We start from the raw sequence: 20,841 nt of genomic DNA, 5'->3' as shown, positions 1-20,841 counted from the left end.
TGATGAAGAGTGCCATAAATTATAAGTGAACATTGGAGTCCTGCAGTGTGCGACACGTTTATCTGTTTGTTTTTTTGACATTTGCTCACTTTCAGCTCACTTTCTTTGGTTTGGACGTGCGTACATTCTCCTGTCTTCTCCCGTTACAGTACAAATGTTTCTCAAAGTTTTTAATTTGACAGACAAATTTACATTAAAAAAAGTTTTATCTTGAGATCCCAGTATAAAAAAAACAATTTTAAGCCTTATAGCTTCTCTGAAAATGAAACGAGGCAGACCAGCTGGCAGTAGATGATGAAGGCTGAGCTGGGGGAGCAGGGACCCTCATGGGGCAACCGGCAGCTAAAGACTGTGACAGGTGGGGCCTCGCTGCTATCAGTTGAACAGGACTGTGTGATGTCTTTCTCCTTGGATCTTGTGTTGAGTTGAAGCTTTTCTTGAGACCGTGTCAGAGACGGATGTGGATTCAACTCCACGATCGTTGCATTATATTACGCAGGTGTTCGTGTTATTGTGTCCAGCCCCTCTGTATATTTTTCACCACGACGGGTCTGCAGTTTACTGTTTTTCTGCAGTCTGTTGTTCTCTTTGTCTTTCTGTAGCACTTCTCTGGAGACCAGCAGGTACATAATGCGGTGTGGTGTTTTAGCTGTGTGTGTGTGTGTATATGTGTGTGTGTGTGTGTGTGTGTGTGTGTGTGTGTGTGTGTGTATATGTGTGTGTGTGTGTGTGTGTGTGTGTGTGTGTGTGTGTGTGTGTGTGTGTGTGTACTCATATGTGAGAGTTTGTTGACACCACATGTTCTCCAAGGAGTCTCTATAACAGCCCTTATGGACAGTAAAGCCGCCTCTATAACTGTGAACACATAAACACACCCATAAAAGATGGAACTAGCTAAGAACAAAGAATCCCAATCCACCTTAAAAGCATGTACAGACACACACACACAGACTGGGCCCAGTCTCAGACAAGATATATAAGATATTTTTCTTTGTCTATATTCTATGATGCACCTGATTTACCAAAATTTGAGAGCAGCTGCTGTTAGCGTGGAGAAAATGGAGATTATTTCCAAATGAGTCCCATATTTTTGCTTTTTTTTGAAAGCTGAATGTCTCTGATCTCAGCTCTTTAATAATTCTTTCTCACATAAACTGCAGGCAGCAAACCGTTTTATTTAAAAATCAAGATTCAAGCTAAAAATATTTTAAAAAATACATCAGTAGCTTTCTCAGACAAAGGAAAGATCTAGAGAATCATTTGCATAATGTAATAAAAACAGACCTATTTCTTTTATATTTATATATTCAAACTAATTACATATATATCCTAAAAGACATCTTCTAACTAGATTTCTACTTTCTCTCTATTCAGTATCAGTCAAATATAAAGGAGCTTGTACTTTTTTTTTTAAATGGTGATATCTGTGGCTGCAGTTCAGAGCTGTTGGTGAGAATCGCTCTGAGCTGAGACGCTCACTGTGATATTCACACTGATAAGAGGAGATTAACAGAACTGAAAGTTTTGTCACTGATACAATGTGGTTGTTTCTTATTTTTCACACGAGCAGCTTTTCTTGTCTCCGGTTGGCCTCTTTGTGGCTTAAGTGTCAGAATTAAGTATGGCCGAGAATGTATTTGTGTCAAGGTATTTTAGAGAATCACGCTTCACACAGACTGTATTTAGGACTTTGTTTCCATCACCTCTCTGTGTGCAGTTCATATATACCATGAATACTCAAATACAAGTCTGAGAAGTCCAGTTTAGAGATGTGCAGAAGGCCCAGTATTTGTATTTGTATCTGTATTTGTTGAGACAGCAAAATTGTTTGTATTCATATTTGTATTCGAATAAAAGTGGAAAGAGGCTTAAAAATCCTGTTTTTGTTTTTATTAGGCCTCTAATTTTAGAAAATTAAAGTGTTAGAATAAGTGTTCATTTGACGTTTTTTTTTTATCCCGAAAACAAATTTTTAAAATATTTGTATGAAACAAATATAATAAATATAAAACCCACTATTTGTGCTTTGCCGAATAATGTATTTGTATTTTCGGGCACACCACTAGTCCAGTTATTACATTTTCACTGCATCAAAGGTCCAGTAAGGATGCATTTCATAATGATATTTCAGTAAAAAACTCCCAACATAAACAACATTTCTGTATTTATGGGCGATGAGGCACCTTTGTTGTGTAACCAAGTCTTTAAACTTGAGCATAACAAGATGTGATGACCAATCGGAGACACTTAAGAGTTCAATAGTGAGTTTTTCACTGTATTCATTTTTGAGAATATTTGATTTTACAATTATTCTGTTGGAGTCTTGATATCACGACTTCAACTGGTTCAGTTCTGTGGTTCTTACCTCCATGTTTTGAGGATATTTTTGTTCAAAACAGGCATTTTTGTAGGGCTGTAGTCTGCTGGTCGATTAGTTGGTCGATATGCTCTCGTCCGACTAAATTCTCATTGGTCGAATAATCTCCATGATATTTTCATAAGGAGAAAAGTGCTACATCAACAGATTTCCAGGAATAATCCATTATTTCCTGCGCCGGGAGGGACAGACCAACAAACTACCTGTGAAAACAAGGGGGGTGTATTCAAAACACCCCCCTTGTTTTCACATCTTTGAACTCGCCCAACCTAACGGAGACTGCTGGGTCTAACGGTACTCAACGTTTACTGAACGTACTCAACGTTTACTGAACGTTTACTGAATCTGTGTTTCTCCATAATGACACAACGAGAACCCCCGCCAGGCCAAAAAAGTATTATATGTTTTAATATTTGATATCCAAATGAATGGATATTCATTAATATCAATAGCGTTTGGGGGTCTCTGAGCAGCGCTGTTCCGGTACGTGAGTCAACCTCTGTGTCGTTGCCTAGGAAACCACTGGTCGCGTGGCTCCGTTAAGGAGTATGTTTGCGTAGCGAGCGGGAAAGAGCGAGGGGCAGAGAAGTGACGGTGGATGCGAGCGGGACAGAGGAAAAGGTTAGTAGTAAGTTGTCAGTCTGGCAGTAAATATACAGTACAGACTACAGTGTGTCAGTTAATAAATGCTAAAAAGTCACGTCTGTTGTTTCCCCAAATGCTGGAAAAGTAAAGGGGGTTAGCTCCAAAGTTAGCAACAATGGGCTAGCATAACCTGAAGACACAAAACAGAGAAATACAGAACAAAGAAATGTGTGGCTGCTGTTTACTGTGCACTTTGTCCGTATGGTCTTGTACTTCCCTTGTGCAAATTGAACGTGTATTTCTCAATCCAGTCATCTTTAAATGCAAGTTTTTCACTGTCAACCTTTCTGTTTTTTTATCTGATCTGAACTGTGGCAAGAAGCGGGCAGTTGAATGATGACAGCTGAGCTGACGTGACAGCGATGTGTCACTCAAAAGTGGCCCAGGTCAGTTTATGGTTAAATGTTGTTCCCAATCCAGATTAGATTGTTATCTAGTCCGGATCCCGACAAGAGTCCACCTACTGAGTATGTATTGTACACTACACAGGTCGATGAATCCTGTGTTTAACTGATGTCAGATCTTCACAGTTGTAGCTTTTTAAATAGCAGGTGAAATATTATTATCATTTCCCCCCATTGAGAATATATTCAAGATAAATGGTTGAATGGTTGAATAAATTGATTAAAACTATTAGAGAAGATCTTACCAGAGGGGGAGCACTTCCTTTATCCTTGTGGGGCAGAACAGAGATAATTAAAATGAACATTTTCCCCCCAGACTGTCTTTTATGACATCCTTGATTCCACTTAAATTACCTGAATATTGTTTTACAGAAATTAAAAAAAGCTTTTTGTAATGTTTCTTTGGGGGAATAAAAAATCAAGAATTGGTCTTAATAAACTTACATAGCATAAAAATAAAAGGGGATTAGGGATAGTGGAAATATATACATAGTGTTTGGCTTTTAATGGTAAGTAAATCATGATCTGGACCTATCAGCAACACTGTGAGGTCAGCAGAACAGAAAATTGTTGATGAAAAACAAATAACCCTCTCTTCTTTGTGGTATTACTCAAATATCAATACAAACATTAAGAACCCAATTATTAGTTTTTCATGTGACATAACAAAGATCATCTAAAAGGAAATGTGCAATCGATGGATTAGTTTTGCCTTCGTGTCCATTCTTCACCGCTGCGGGGGAAGACTCTTATTAATCAGGAGAGGAAAAGTCATAATGTTTGGAATCTGGGCCAAATTGTAAAGCAGGAGAGAATAATGAGATTCAACGAGCTTAAAGCTAATTTAGACATTAATGATTTTTGTTTTGTGCAGTATCTACAACTGAAATCTATACTGCAGATACTATACTGGCCTCAGATAAAGGTACAGATAATAATTGAAAGAGATTGTAACAAATAAAGGCACAATATCTTAACTTTACAGAGGTATATCTCTCCTCTCCTGTAGAGGCATGAATAGAGTTAAATTACATCACCCACCACCAGAACAATGGCACACTATGAAAGTAAAATGTGTTAGATATAAAATTATACAGATGAAGATTTTATACCGAACATATATATAACTCAACAGAAGCTGAAAATGAATCCTAATATGTCAGATCTATGTTATGGCACTGACTAGAAATAAGAACATTTTGAGGAGGAGGAGTCCAAAAAATGTTATGTTCAGTATTAAAAGTGAATATATCACAATGCCCAGAAGTGTGTGTCTGTGTGTGTGTGTTGGGAGTTAAAGTGGATGGATTGAAATTCACAGTAACACTTCATAACATTGACTTTCCTTTCCGTGAAAAAGGATCATTCTTATGAACTGGAAAGTAAGGAAATACATTTTTTATTTGAATCAGCGGCTGAAGAACTTTATAGAAGTGATGATGATGGAACACGCAGCCTCAGTCCTGCAGGTGCTTAATAGAGACAATGGCTTAGATGGACCATGAAAACTTATAAAAGACTATATAAATAAGAGACATTTAGGTTAAAAAAATGTTTTGACTGTTCAAGATATAAAACCAGTACAATGAAATAAGATCCTGAACCTGAAACAGAGAAGTCTTGTCAAGAAGGACTAGTGATCTTAAGCAAGTATATTAAACATAGCGCAAAAAGTAAGGAAGTGTGTTTGGTAGATTATTTCTTTGTTGTAACAATGCTTCTTGGCGATAAATCTTATACTGTTGGAGAGCCTGTTTATTTCCCTTTTCAATGGTGCCACATTTGTAATGAACATGCATTTGTGGGATGAGCAGCAGAGCTGAGTATGTGGGTTGCGCCCATGAAAAATATGCCAAATCCTCTTCAACCAGCATTTGTCGCAAGTCAGCCAACGTGGTTGTGTTGGTCACTCTGGCACGAACAGCACGCCCAAGCTGATCCCACAAGTGTTCGATGGGGTTGAGGTCAGGACTGCTGGCAGGCCTCTCCATCCCGTCCACTCTCAAATTCTGGAGGTAGTCCCTGATAAACCCCACAAACCCACAAATGCTAGTTGAAGAATGGGATGCCATCCGACAGCAGTGTGTGACCAGGCTGGTGACCAGCATGAGGAGGAGGTGCCAGGCTGTTGTGGCTGTGTATGGTTCTTCCACACGCTAATGAGGCTCCTGTTAGTTAAATTAATAAATTGTTAAATTGCCAATATGTCTTCAAACTTCAATCATCCAATCCACCAAACACCAAACAAGAGTCAATGGCAGAATAAGCTGTTTGGCATTGGCAGAGAAAATTTGGCAAATTTTTCATGGGTGCAACCCACATACTCAGCTCTGTTGCTCATCCCACAAATGCATGTTCCTTACAAATGTGGCACCATTTAAAAGGGAAATAAACAGGCTTTCCAACGAAGCATTGTTACAACAAAGAAATAATCTACCAAACACAAATTTCCTTACTTTTTGTGCTTTGTTTATATTTATTTCTTCTTGCTTTTTGTCTGTAATATCTGGTGAACTGTCCTTGTGTTGTGTAATTGTGTTGCTTGTATTCGTTCTTTTTAAAAATTATTTTGTAATTAAAAATGTAAAAAATAAAAAAAATAAACAAAGTAGCAGCTTGGACAGAACTCTCTGACTTAAGTACAATTTTAAATCAGAATACCTGTTGCATGGAGCTCATCTCCCACTAATGAGACAATACTGACGCTCACTGCGCTGCACGGTCGGCCTCGTCTTGTCTCAACAGCTGTGCACTGAGCTTAGTGTTGGTTTCAGTTCTTTCAGGTCAATAAATAGATGCAGACAGAAACTAAACTAAAATACTTCAGGATTGAGTGTTAATCTTCTCTGTCCATCACGATTTACAATAACAAAAACACACCACTCTCATGTGTCCATCTCTCCACTCAGGTGTCTCAGTCTTTCCTGGCGTCTCTGGAAGCTCATCAACCAATAAAAATGACAGATGACAACCTGTAACTTTGAATGTGTCCATCTAGTGTAATATCATTAGTCTACTGAAAGTGTTTAATGATCAGTGAACTGTCTCGTTTTATCGTTTTTAACTGAGACGCCAAAACATAAAAAGCATAAACACAACAATCAATGATCAGAACGGCCTATCTTAGAAGATTAAAAATGTTTTGTTAAGACAGATTCATTATTTTGTTAAAGCTGCATCCAATCAACAGTTTCTCAGTCTGAACTCGGGCTGATGGTGTCTTACTTTGGTGAGTAAATCATCGTAATTCTTTCTGTCTGTTTTATTGTCTTAAACAGACAGAAAGAACTCAAGAGTTCAAGATCAGTGTGAGCCTGAGGTGAGTCTTAAGCTACAGAACTCTGTACTTGTGTAAGAAATGTGTCCGGTAAAATAATTAACTGTTGTTGTTGTTGTTGTTGTTGTTATTTTAATCCTTCCAGCAGCCAGCGTCTGTCAGTTCTTCTCTGGAGGAAGATCACTAGAAGCTACTCCCCCGTCTGTCAGCACATAATCAAGGTTACTGAACGCACATGTACACACTAATACACACACACACACACACACACACACACACACATATGTACCTATAACCATAAACACAGTGTAAATGCACAAGCAAATGCAAATACATGCAATTACTCCCACATGTATTGACACATATCAACTGTTACTGCTCCCAAGAAAACTTTACTAACCTATAAACCCAAAATCAATCACAGACTGATGAGACGGCTGTAACTGAGCGGGCTCGGGTTGACCTGCGATCGTCTGCATGTCCAGTTGCTAAATGTGCTGTATGCAGATGTGGAAAATATGTAAGTCATTGCTGTCATTTTATGAATTTATTTTAAGGTTTGTCAGCGATCTTCAAAGAAATGTTCATTTGAAAAGGTCATTTCAGTTCATGTTCAGTCTAAGCATCCAATTTTTCTTAACTGTCATCTTCTATTTTCACTTCATTGTCTCCAACGGTTAATTTGTCCCGTGTCCAGGTGAAACTTAAACATATGATCCATAAAACACATCAAATGCATAAATCATATACTAAAAACATGTAGAACATATGTTAAAAACCCACCATGCAAGCTCACTTAAAATAATGCACATCAGGTGACAGTATAACACAGAAGCAGTCATCACCTTCATCACTCACCAATTTATATATGGAAGACTAACACATCATGAGCATTTAACAGTTTGATGACATGAGAAACTTGGTCTTTGGAGCAGCTCAAACTCTACATACAGAGGACGGAGAGGACGCTCTACACTGACTCGAGCCTTTGAGATTCCTCCTTTGCAGATAAAAAGACAGTTTAACAGCAACGATCTTACTGGCCGCCTGTTCTTATCACCTGATTAAGACGACTACTAGTACAGTCGTCATAATCTCACATATTTCCAATCCAGATAGATATATATAATAACTTTGGAGAAACAAGCAGCTTGAACCAAAGGTGAAAGAATCAGATCATGACTACAAATGAAAATTAAATTGATAGACAAGTTATACTGAACCTCACTACTGGAAGAAAACCTTGCAATGAGGTAGACTGATAAAAGAAGAATATTGTTGGACTAAAGGCTTATGAATACTACATGTCTCTCAGTGTGTATGTGCACTGAAACCTCCTTTGCTTCCTCCATGGCTGGTTAGTTGTGAAGCAATAAAAACCTCATAAATCAACCATTAAACTGTATGTTGTTTGTAATCAGCCTATAATGCAAAGTTATTATTCCCTTAGATGCAAATTGGGTTTTACCACAATTGAAATCAGTCATGTATAAAAAAAAGAAAGATGTTTTACGACCCAAAATTTGAAAACAGTCTGTGCATAAATGAAACATCTGATGCATTTAAAGTAACATTAATCTTTTAAATTACAATGCTGTGACATTAAATGTGTCTCCACAGACTTTTCTCCATTGGTAAAGAAAACTCTAGGTTGGACATTTTTTTAATCTAAATGTCTCTTCTGTTTGTGTAACCGGTGGTTTCTAGCGTTGTGTTATAAGGAAGAGGCTCAGACCAGGTGTCTTTGGTCAATTGTGATGCTAACTCAGGCTCCTCTCCCATGAAGTACAACAACAAAAGGGCAGCCATGTTGCAGTAAACACATTAAAACACAGAAAACATACCTGACGACAGAGGTAAATAAAAGAATCCTCCAGTCAAATTGTGATGCTAACTCAGGCTCCTACACAAATTAAATAACACAGAAATGTGTTAGCATACTGCACAAGAAGTCCAAGCTAATAAACAAGCTTACACCCATAATTCAAAGGAAGTGCACAACGTTGCTTACCTCTCCTATGAAGTACAACAAGAAAAGGGGAGAGGTAAAGGCGGGGGACATCATTTATAGGGGGGGGGGCACCCACAAAAGTGAACATAGGGGTACAATGAACTGAGTCTTAAATGTTCTACACACTGACCCTGGAGAAGTAGCACATCAATTTTGTGTAATTATTATGCTGCATAGTCGACTCTGTTACATTTGGACTGAGCTGCGTTCACACTCACATCATGTTACCCACAAAACCAACATGACTACAGACTTTCTGAAGATACACACACTAACATGTCTTCAGATGTGTAAAACAGAAAGAGAATCCTCATTATAATGTCGATAAAAAGACCTGATTTAAAGCGGCATTCAAAGAGACAGCACCATTTATCTCCTAATGCTTTCTAGGATCTACTCTGTGAATTCATACGAGAATAAAAACTTCTTTCCATAAATAAGTACGAGGCTGAACGAGCTGGCAGCAGGGGGGAACACGATGTGAACTGTCAGAGTGCTGTTCCTCTTTAAGGCTGGTGGAGGATGCTGCTGCGTTGAGGGGGGGGGGAGTGTTTTCATCAGACTGGTTGAGTGCCAGCTTCCTTATTTTGGTGTGTACACGCTATTGTAGCTGCTTCTACTGCAGCGGGTTACTGGCCTGTTCGTGTCTCTCTCTATGTTTGCTCCACTGATTTCGAGGTTGCATCTGAGTGTCGGATGGAGGCTCAGAAACATCAGCTGGGAATCATCTGCAAAAAAAGAATCGCTTTAATTTGATGGTCTGTTCTAGACCAGGTCTTGTTGGGTTACTTCTTGCAAAAACATGCACACAAAGTGATAAGAGCTGAGGAAGGGAAGAAAAACAAAAGTTTTCACCTTTAGAAAAAGCAAAAGAAATACATGAACAGCCTCACTTCTCATTGTTTAAACCAATACTTGTGGAGTCAAAGCAGGCAGAGGATCAAGTTCTTATTTGGATTTGTTGTCTGTCACTTTAAATGATATGATGCAACACTAATAAAATAATTTCATGTACTGTATACAGTATAAAACTCAGGCACAGGGGCCACGTTGGCTGGAAATGCAAGAACTTTTGCTGCTTTATGGCACTTTGGAATAAAACATCTCATTAAACGGCTTCATTATTGAATTTTCTAAAGTGTTAATCAATAAATAAATGCAAAAAGGGAACATAAAAATAAAAAAATCACATGCCAAATACAGAAAATATACATTTTTATAGGTAAATATGTGATGGAGCAACAGACAAAAGAAATAGTTCAAACAACTTAGCTAAAATATAGAATATGTCATGGAGAATTAATTGAGCAACTTGTGTAAAAAATGGGCCCCACATCATCCTAAAAATGTAGATTCTTTCAGTATTTATATATATATTTTTAGTTTAACAAAGTAGAATATGTCCCTAATCTGAGAATCATGGGTGAATGTGAGCACTGACTTTCAATAGTTCTCCAAAAAGACAAACAGTCTGATAAACAAACACATGTCAGGCAGGTTATTTATGTCCTAAATATTAATCACTATACACGATGTGTTCTTACTTATCCTCTTATGACTGACTGTATATTGTAGCAGCTGACCAGCATCAGATGACCAAAGAAAAACCTTTTAATCAACTAAACCATGACACTGAGGAGATGTCAGTATTCTAGAAAATGTGATAAATAATAAGAGCAGCAGATAATGTAGGTAACTTTTATTGAATGATCATGTGATTGTAGGTAACTTTCTGCACATATCGTGGTGTTTTCTCACTTCAGTCTGTGTTTACGCCTCTTTTGACATCTGCAGACAGCTGTGGAAGAAATATTCAGATCCTTTACTGAAGTAAAAGTACCAATACAGTAAAACTACTCCATTACAATTAAATGTCTTGCATGAACAATCCTACTACAGTAAAAGTACATAAGTATTATGAGCTTGATGTAGTTAAAGTATTGCAGTAAAAGTACATAAGTATTATGAGCTTGATGTAGATAAAGTATTGCAGTAAAAGTACATAAGTATTATGAGCTTGATGTAGTTAAAGTATTGCAGTAAAAGTAGTGGTTTGGTCTCTCTGACTGATATATTATTATATATGACATCATTAGATTATTAATAGTGAAGCATCAGTGTTAGAGCAGCATGTTACTGTTGTAGCTGCTGGAGGTGGAGCTAGTTTACACTACTTTATATACAGTTAGCTAGTTTAGTCCAGTGGTTCCCAACCTAGGGGTCGGGGCCCCTCCAAAGGGTCAGCAGATAAATCTGAGGGGTGGTGAGATGATTAATGGGAGAGGAAAGAAGAAATAACAAAGTTCTGATACACAAATCTGTTTTCAGTTTTTGGACTTTTTCTCTAATCTTTGATTTTTTCTGAAATGTTGGATCATTTGAACATTTATGTAAATGAAAGCATGTGAGAAGTTTAGAGGGAAAAATCACTATTTGGTGGAGCTGTTAACAACTCATAGACATGTGAAATGTGACCCCGACTACACACTGCTTTTTGTAAGACGTCAAAAGCCAAAAAGGTTGGAAACCACTGGTTTCATCTTTAACAATGTGTTGTATTTTAAAAGCTTGTTATATTATCCATTGTGTCAAATCTTCATCTGAAAAGTAACTAAAGCTGTCAAATAAATGTAGTGGAGTAGAAAGTACAATCTTTCCCTCTGAAATGTAGTGGAGTGGAAGTAGAAAGTAGCATCACATGGAAATACTCAAGTAAAGTACAAATACCTCAAAATTGTACAGTACTTGAGTAAATGTACTTAGTTACTCTCCACCTCTGTGTACGGGACCGTGTGAGACAGCAGTGCGCTGCGCTTGTTGGTCATTTTTGGACACTTCCTGCTTTTCAGCTGGAGCTCCAGCGTGTGTTTGTGTGTGTGTGTATGTGTGTATGTGTGTGTGTCTCAGTCCGGGTTAACAGGCTGGACTGGTGTGTCGCAGCAGTGGATTTAGGACGAGCTGCTGCCGCCGCTGCTGTTGAGAAAGCGACGCCGTATTATCAACAGACAGCGCTGTACCTAATCGTTTATTTGAGCAGGGAGGAAATGAGGCGTAGCGTTGCGCTTTAAGGGTGCCAGAGGAGGAAAGACAAACAGGATTCAAACAGGTGTCCTGTTGTCTCCCATCAGCCCGGAGGAGGAAGAAAAAGAGAAAAGGTGAACAATGAGAACAATAAAAAGAGGGATATTCTGAACAGTTTCCAGTATACATCGCTATTAATGGACACATCAGTCCGTTAATTTCAGGACGTGTCGTTTCTTTTCTGTAAACCCTGCGCTCATTCGGCTCAGCTGTGGCGATGATGGAAAGCAGACAGACAAACCAGAAAATCGTCTTTTAATATCGGATAGCTTGTTTTTTTTTTTTTTTTTTTAAAGAAGGACAGGTGGAGAAAGCTAGTCTCGCATCTCCTTTCTTTCTTTCTTTCGCTCCGTCTTTTCTCCCTCAGAGAGGAGGAAGAGGAGGAGGTAGAAGAGGGGAGGCGGTGACCGACATCCCCCACGGGACAGGCCGACCGACGCACGCTGCTAACAGGTGTGTCTGAAGAGGTCACACCGCTCCAATCTGCACCGCCCGCCCGTCCTGCCGGTCCGTCGTCCCCCCCTCACCCCCCTCCACCACCACCACCACCACCACCCGTCCCTCCCGGTCCCTTCCTCTGTGTCATTGTTGCTGCCGAAATTACATCCAAACGGGGGCTGGTTCGGAGTTAAATTTGGCCGTTTCGGCATCCCAGTGAGCGCTTGTTCTTTTCCTCCGTCGGTCTCTTCGCGGCGACTCACTGGTGCGTAACAGCGGAGCGGAGGAGGTGGGATCCAAACGGCTCATTCTGAGACGTTAATTTATAAACCAATGGCACTTTGTTGTTTTTTTCTTGAGGAATGGAGTGAATTTGTAGGTTTGGACTAATTTGTATCAGAGGTGAAGGGGAATTTGAAGATTTGGTTAGATTTTTTTTTCAAGGTTTTGTTTTGTTTGAGCTGATTTCGCAACCCCCCCTCTGGCGAAAAGGCAGACGTTCGCTAACCGAAGCCGAACCGAATTCTGACGAATTTTAACGGACAACAAAGTGTGTCTTTTTTCTTTTTCTTTGAGGGACTCTTTTCCTGTGAAAACAAAGTGCACCTCGTTTTATCATGACAACAAGAAAAGCCAGTAGTGTGGGGGACGTGGTGCCTCCCTCCACCAACAGCCACCAGCAGCACCAGAACCAGCAGAGGAGCCGGAGTCCCGGCGGTTACAGTAGCGGGGTTCCGGCGTCCGAGGCGGCGGGCGGAGGGGCGGAGATGTTCGGGGAATTTCAGGACTGGTGCCTGCGGACGTACGGGGACTCCGGCAAGACCAAGACCGTGACCCGGCGTAAATACAACAAAATCCTCCAGACCCTTATCCAGGGGGACGAGGAGAACAGTAACGGGGTGTTCCTGCATGAGAAAGGCAACAACCACATCAACGCCAAATTTAAATTCTGGGTCAAGTCCAAGGGCTTCCAGGTCGGGACGCTGCAGGACGGGAAGAACGGATCATCGGACAGACCGGTGCTGTACGTTCCCATCAAGGCGACGGTTAGTACATCTTCCTCTTTCACTTTGAGTTGCGTGCGTGTGTGTGTGTGTGTGTGTGTGTGCGCGCGTGTGTGTGCGTGAATGTGTGTCCCGTTGTCACGATGCGTGCGTGTCCGGCACTATTAGGCTACTCTTATTTGCCTAAGGAAATAAGATGTGTGTGCGTGTGTGTTTAGCCTGAAGCTGTACAACATAACTTTCCCTGGCTCGGTGCCATGGCTGAGTTACATCAAACACCTGTTCCATCACAGAGACCAGTCTGTTAGTGGTTTTGCACTGGTACTTTAAAAAAAAAAAAAAAAAAAACCCACAGTCATTATTTTAGCAGCCTGAACCAGCTGAGTGACAGACAATATACTATACTGGCAAAGCTGCTCACAAACATTTGCTCACAAAAGTTGTACTTCTGTTTGTTAATACTGCTAAAAGAAAGGAGTTGTGTATTAATGTGCACATTGTAATACAGCTACTCAATATATATATTTTTAAATCCGTCCTAAAGCAACAGTCAGGTGTCCATATGAATATTAAAACAGGTTTTTGCTGGCTGTAATCATTCCTCCTCTTCAGACTGAACATTAGAAGAGTCTCTGCTACAGTGAAAGTGATGGAGGACAAACACCCACAGTTCTTTGTTTTTTACCTTTTAAAAAAAAAATTCCCTCTTTGTGTCTGGACTGACAGTGTTTCCCTGTTGAGCTGCAGGTGGAAGTATAGTAACAAAAAGAGGGACTTTTGCATTAAAAAAGACTGTAATGTTGAAAGATATCCACTTGATTTGACTCATTTTAGCTTCAGATGAACTTTTAAATACATTTTTGCACAGACTGTGGGTTTTTGTCTCCCATCACTTCCATTGTAAGTGCATTATGAAGGGATCTCCTAATGGTCAGTATGAACAAGACAAGAAAAAACATGTTTCACTGTTCATTTTGGCTGCTGACTGTTCACTTAATGTGAACCCGTCCTTTAAACCAATTAGTTTCACCAAACCTACCACTTTCTAATTATAATGTGAAACCAAGAAAGGGAAACAACTATTAACCTTTTACGAGGTGGTGACCAGCGACTCTATAAATGTCTACAAATGACTAAAAATGATGCTTCTGTTATGACAAAACAAAAATGACATCTTAGCTTCATCCAGGGCATAGGATGTAGTATCACGGTGCTGCAACTGATGCGAGTAAAAAGAGTTCGCTGTCCTTGTTTCTGTTTAAATCATCGTTTCCCTTTTCTGCACAAAATATACAGCATTAATGATAAATGCAAATTGAAGATCAAGGCACACGAGATATCACGCAACGCTAATCGTGCTGCACCTGTCGCCCCCCCCCCCCCCGGTGTCGTCTCCTGTATTCAATCAGATGGTCATCATGTGATATGACTGTCAAAACTAGAGCTGCTACTAACCATTATTTTCATAATCAGTTAATCTGTTGATGATTTTATTTAATCGATCTAGTCTATAAAATGTCGGAAAATGGTGAAAAATGTTGATCGCTAACATCCCATAACCCGAAAATATTCAGTTAAGTTTCACAGAAGATTAATAAACCAGAAAATATTCACATTTGAGAAGCTGGAACCAGAGGATTTAAGCATTTTTTCTTAAAAAAATGACTCAAAATGATTAATCGATTATCAAAATAGTAGGCAGTTACTTTTGTGTTGATTGACTGATTGATTAATTGATTAATCGTTAGTTGAACTACTGTATGTATGTGATTTGTCGGGTCCTTTTAGGTTTCAGTACGCTGCATTTCTAAGCAGAATTGTGTGTATTTTCCAGATATGTGCTGGTAAAATGTGTGTTTTTGCAGGTTGTGATTCAACCTTTTCACATTTCTTTCTTAATTGTGTGTGTGTGTGTGTGTGTGAATGGTTTGGAGCAGCCTTCGGGGGGGCCGACATGTTGTTGGTATTTTCAAACCAGGGTGCACTTGTTGACAGGAGAGTGCAGCGGAGTGGGATGACGCAGAGACATGAATGAAAGGAAAAGAAAAAACATTGTGTTGTAATAAAGAGATGATTCAGTCGAGTCTACCTGTAGTCTGACCCCCCAAACAACTACACTCTCTACATCTGTGGAAAAGCTTCTCTATCTAAATGTTTTTTTTTTTTTTTTTGTATTAAAACAGGTTGATGTAATGCAGGATCGCTGTGCAGATGAGAAGAGTTTGAGGTGTTGGGGTTGGCATGGTTACCGCTCAGCTAATTTCACCCTGTCCCGTATCATTTCATGTTCAGATTAACATCAGGAATATTGCAGTCAGGACCGTGAATTCTCTCTCGGAGTTTATCTTCAGTAAATCCCTCTCCTTCTCCCCTCCGTGTCTGTCTCTCTCTCTCAGGCTCGGCAGCAGCAGGTCTGTTGAGTCTGTTTAGTATCTGAGGATTCGGCTGTTTAGACTGGAGACACACAGAGAGAGAGAGAGAGAGAGAGAGAGAGAGAGAGAGAGCCCTCCTTTTGTCTCTTGAACGTACTGACTGTGTGTGTCTGCGGACATTTCTAAACATAACCAGACTGATGTTAGAAAGATGAGGAAAATTCTGCAGAGTGAGGACGTTCTTTTCGTTTTGGTTTATGGTTGCTGTTGTTTTGTTTCTCACCTTCCTGCTGGTAATGCAGATAGTTTTAGTCTCATTTGTCCAGGTTTATATTCGATATTCGTCTCTGCACTGTAGAAACGGTGTCGTGGTTACTCTGCATGATCCGCGATGTTAAATGTTTCATAGGGACTATTTTCTTGGTACATACATGTCACCGATGTAACGAGGTCCGGGGACTGTCCTGAGTTACAGGTGTCTTGGTTTTGGAAAGTTTATTTTGCCCCCCGTTCCCCCAGCTTTTTATATTTTAGGAATGACATTTATTTATTAGCCTTTACCCTGAAAATATTTTGTAATGATCCTTTTCTCTGAGCTGGTTAAGTCGCCTCGTTATTATCTTTTAAAGACAAAATGAAATAAACACATAGATGCATTTCTCAGTTTATAATCTTGTGTCCTTTGGTTAATTGTTCAGTTATTTCTTGCTATATGGTAAATACATGTCAGAAAAATATATTTTTGAGTGTTTTCATGGCAAAATCTCTCTTTTGTCTTTCTCTAAAGCATTAAAATATTTTTGATGACTCATCTTGAACTCACTGAGTGCTTTATTAGGAACACGTGTGTAGTGGGTGGTGTTGGTGGACTGGAGTGCATTATATTGAAAAGTGTTCCTAATATTTTGTCCACACCATTAACATACATGACGGGGGCAAAATATTAGGAACACTTTCCAATATAAGGCACTCCAGTCCACCAGCACCCGCTACGGCCTCAATAATAAACATAAAGTAGAATTATCACCTTTCTGACAATGTCAACAAAAACTGAAAATGTATAAACTTCATAAAAGTAGAGTTTGTATTGAATTCGATTGCATTAGATTACACAGGTGTTCCTAATAAAGTGCTCACTGAGTGTAGATAAATGTATCCAATCAAATGTGATTCGGGGCGACAAGCTAACCGCCGTCATGTAAAACGGACCATTAGCTTAGCAGAGCTAGCTAGCAGAGCAGTGTTCTAGTAGGAGGACTGTGTTTGGGTCTCAGTTGCCTTAAATGTTGTTTACATTCCCTCCAAAACAGCATATTTCTGCTCCAATTTATTCATGTCTACAACTCAGGTGAGGTTGTTTACAGCGTCATAACTTACTGCAGCTCTGTATCGCTCTGCCGCTCTATATTGTACTTTATTCACCAATTTTTGAGCGATTCAATCAAATCTAAAGGATTTGATCTAAACTAAACCTTGTCTCACGTACAAATACGTCACATCAGTGAAGCTTAAGATGCTCCGACTGCTGCTTCACTGTGACTTTAAAGGTTCAGGATCGACGGAGTAAATTTGGTCAATGAAGTTACTGATACACCAGCACATGTGTGTATGTGTGAGTGTGTTAGTCAGCAGCGACAGGTTCTGTAGCTGCTGGGGATGGGAAATGATAAGATTTTATTGATACCAATGCCCTTATTGATTCTGCTTATCGGTCAGATTCTTTATCGATTCCTGATCAATGTTCTGTGTGTAAAAAAAAAAAAAAAAAAAAAAAAGTAGGCCTGCTGTTTATCAGTGATTTTGCATATTGATGAATATATGAAACGTAACTGCTAGATAAGATAAATGAAAAGTGAAAAGTGAACTACATTAATTAATGAATTAATGAATTTGAAAGCATCTGACAATAACAAACGGATGGCGGCGGACTGCTCCGCTGTGTTATTATTAACATCATGTCTCCAGCAGCAGAGAGCAGCTTCTCTGCTGCACCGTCAGCTCCGGGGGGAAAGACGTCGTTGTACAAGATGCTGAACAGGTGCAGAGATTTTGAGGTGAAACAGACTGAGCACCGATGACTTTCTGTTCTCTTTTCGTTTTCTCACCTCAGAGTTGTTTTCAGTTGTTTAATGTTGCTCAGCTGCTCTCATCTTGTTTGTTGCTCTGTGGTGACAGCATAGAAAGTTCACAATATCCTTCATGTTCGTCTCCAAAAGGCCATTATTTAATCATTAAATCAAAGCATGCTTGCAACTGCTCCCTTTTCTGAAGATGTATTTCAAGATAACTGAAGATAACTGTAGCGTGTGCGTGCTGTAGACAGTCTGGAGGCTGCGCTGCCCTCCCAGTTGAGGTCCGCCCTTTTCTGTCAATATCACATAATCAGGCATCGATAAGAGGAATTGATAAGCTCGGAGGCAAACGATTCCAATGCATCAGACTAGTAACCACCTGCCTGTGTTTGTATCTGGATGCTGTTAATCACATATGTTTGGATACTCGATCACTTCCACTGCCAGCAACATTTCATTTCATTTCATTTCTATATTTATAAGGACAACACACGTTTATCAACACTCCTGTAAATGTGCCAGTGTTAGCCAGCTGGCTAATTTTCAACCGCAGTTACAGGTTGGTGAAATGGTAAAATACACCTGACACACGAGACACACACAGCTATAGAAGAACATAGAAGTAGATATTCCAGCGAACACAAGCAGCAAAACTGGCCGCAGCAGGTCAGCCAGTAATAACTAGGGGTGTGCCCGAATACAAATACATTATTCAGCAAAGCACAAATAGTGGGTTTGTTTCATACAAAGAGATAAGAGAGATAAAGTTGAGCTACTGACACAATCAAAGTGCTCTTAAAGACTCTCCATAAACTGTTCTCCTTCTCCGTTCCACAAAGTTAGGTTGTAAAAAACAGGCAATAAATGAAAAGTTCAAAGTAATAATCACCTTTGAAGTTCCTTCCTACATGTTACACGATGTACAGATAGAAAGGTCTGGCTGCAATGAGGCGATGAGTCAAGTTTTAGCTCATAATTATCATAATAATTTTCTGAAATTAAAAGTCTAATAAAAACAAAAACAGGATTTTTAAGCCTCTTTCCACTTTTATTCGAACACAAATACAAATACTGGACTGACAGAGCAGATCATCTTCAAAACAGTTTTCTTCAAAATAAAAATCACTGCCTGGTACCTGATTTAATGTTAAAATATAGAATATGCAGCGTGGTGCGTCTTCAGTCATGATCAGCTGAGGAAAAACATACCAGTGATATCTTCCATCTTCTCCATTCTACATTTTCATGTAAAAATCATAGTAATAATAATAATAATAGTATATAAATATTGCTTATTATTGTAAGTTTACTACTTCAACCCCCCCAAATAATAAATAAATAACCACTCTGAGTCCCTCTTTTATCGCTGGTGTTATTTTGTATATTTCTTATTGTCAGTAACTCCCTTTAAAAGATCAAAACCAGCACTGTGTTCGTCCGTCTCTCAATACTTTCTGACTTCTCTACTCCGTCTGTGTCACTCTGCTAAAAAACCTTTTACTTTCCTACGATGTAAAAACAGGTCTTAAAAAAAAAAAAAAGGCTCAGTAGTTTCCTAAAGCAGCTGTTGCACTTCAACGTTAGTCAAACAGCAGGAAACGGTACATTTGTTGGGGGACTATTTTCAACTGTGGATTAATGCACATTTGATGCTTTAGTGAGAACTTATGGCAGCAGGACGGTGAATCAGGCTTTAGATACGCACACAATACAGTTCAGTAGATACATTCTTTTGTCTTTTAATAGGATTTGACAATAAGAAAAATATAAAATATCACCAAACTTCATCCTTTAATGCGCCAGTGGAGCTGTTCAGTGACACAATCTGGTCGTCATGTTCTTCAACTTTCCCCTTTTTAAAAACAACTTTCACTAACTCTCTAAATAAAAAAAAAACACTTTTGCCTTCAAGCTTTCAGCAACACAGGAAGTAAACATCAGATGATGGCGAATGACTGAAACAGTGTGTCATTTAGTGCTCGTCACATCTGTCAGCACATTTTTCTTTTTAAAAAAAAAAAAAAATCCCCGTTTCCTTGTTCAGATCGAGCTTCTACTCTTTGTCTTGTGTTTCCTCTCCTACCTGTCGAGCTCGGTGAGAAGAACTCGGCAGGATGTGTGTGACTACACGGGATCTTTAATGCCGTGTTTATGTCTCAAATCAGCATCCTGCTTTCTCTCAGTCTGCATCATGCTGAGAGGAGTATGACCCGAGTGCAGCAACAGCTGATCAGACAGCAACACTGACACTGATACACTGATAGTGTGTTTGTGTTTGTGTTTGTGTTTGTGTGTGTGTGAGACAAAGAGATGATATTGCTCAGCTGATCTCTGAAATATGAAACAATATAAGGATGAAAGACAACAAAAGGGTTCAGTACAATACACACAGGAGCTGTTACTCTCCTGGGGAATCAGAGGTTTACTTTGCTGCCAGCAGCCGTAAACACTCAGGTGAGACACATAACAGCTTGCAAATAATCCAAATTCATAGAGATACCGTATCAGAAGCCTCGCCATGGAATATTAATAAGTTAAAGTGACAAAGAACTGCTACTGGTTCCTTCCTCTTTGTCTTTTTGTCTGTGTTATAAACGCTCTTAACCTATTCCTCTGCATGTTGATGGATGTAATCCTCTGCTTTATCATCTTGTTTTAATTCATGTCTTTTGTAAATCTTACTCACAGTGGACTAATGTTAAGAGATTGAGCATTACAATGATTAACTTCTCCTTCTGGTCCCCCACAATCCTCAGGAAAACGTTTGCGGTCGTTGTGGTTTTTTTTTAAATAAATGTGCATTGTCAGTTTGTTAGTTTCCCCTCTCGGTGTGTGCTTCCACCCTGAACGGGACTTGATGGCTTCCTAATAGAAGCATCAGAGAAGAGGAACACATAATATAAAAGCCTTGTTCAAAGAAATAATGCAATTTACAAATGGAACAAAATAGATATACACACAGTGATACAATGCCAAAATTACATTTCTGTCCATTTTCTGTTGCACTTAGATTTAGTTGAATAGTGGGAAAAAGTTTGACTTGTACGAGGTGTCGACCTTGTCCCAGGTTCCCCCGAAACCCACCTATAAAATCTTTATAAAAATACTAATTTCTCGCAGTCATTTCTCTGACTCGGTTGTGTTTTTCCAAAGACTACAA

General features: G+C 39.3%; 1 protein-coding gene across 7 annotated transcripts in view; it reads left to right on the top strand.

Annotated features, from left to right (window-relative positions):
- The first annotated feature begins 2,689 nt into the window (after positions 1 to 2,689).
- The window catches only part of LOC137185110 (nucleolar protein 4-like), a 195,389-nt gene continuing 177,237 nt past the window's right edge, over positions 2,690 to 20,841 (top strand). For 2 of the 7 annotated variants that reach the window (XM_067593366.1, XM_067593364.1), the window contains exons 1-4: positions 2,690 to 2,998; positions 3,345 to 3,408; positions 6,705 to 6,745; positions 6,849 to 6,924. In XM_067593366.1, coding sequence (XP_067449467.1) covers positions 3,385 to 3,408; positions 6,705 to 6,745; positions 6,849 to 6,924 — 141 coding nt within the window. In that variant the 5' untranslated portion in view covers positions 2,690 to 2,998; positions 3,345 to 3,384. Of the gene's footprint in view, positions 2,999 to 3,341; positions 3,409 to 6,704; positions 6,746 to 6,848; positions 6,925 to 11,144; positions 13,280 to 20,841 lie in introns of those variants that run through there. The other 5 variants (XM_067593367.1, XM_067593365.1, XM_067593369.1 and 2 more) reach the window with 5 other exon arrangements.

The sequence above is a fragment of the Thunnus thynnus genome, chromosome 6 (assembly GCF_963924715.1).
Source record: "Thunnus thynnus chromosome 6, fThuThy2.1, whole genome shotgun sequence".
Taxonomy (NCBI): domain Eukaryota; kingdom Metazoa; phylum Chordata; class Actinopteri; order Scombriformes; family Scombridae; genus Thunnus; species Thunnus thynnus.
The sequence above is the reverse complement of the archived record's forward strand: the minus strand, read 5'-3'. Positions and strand labels throughout refer to the sequence as shown.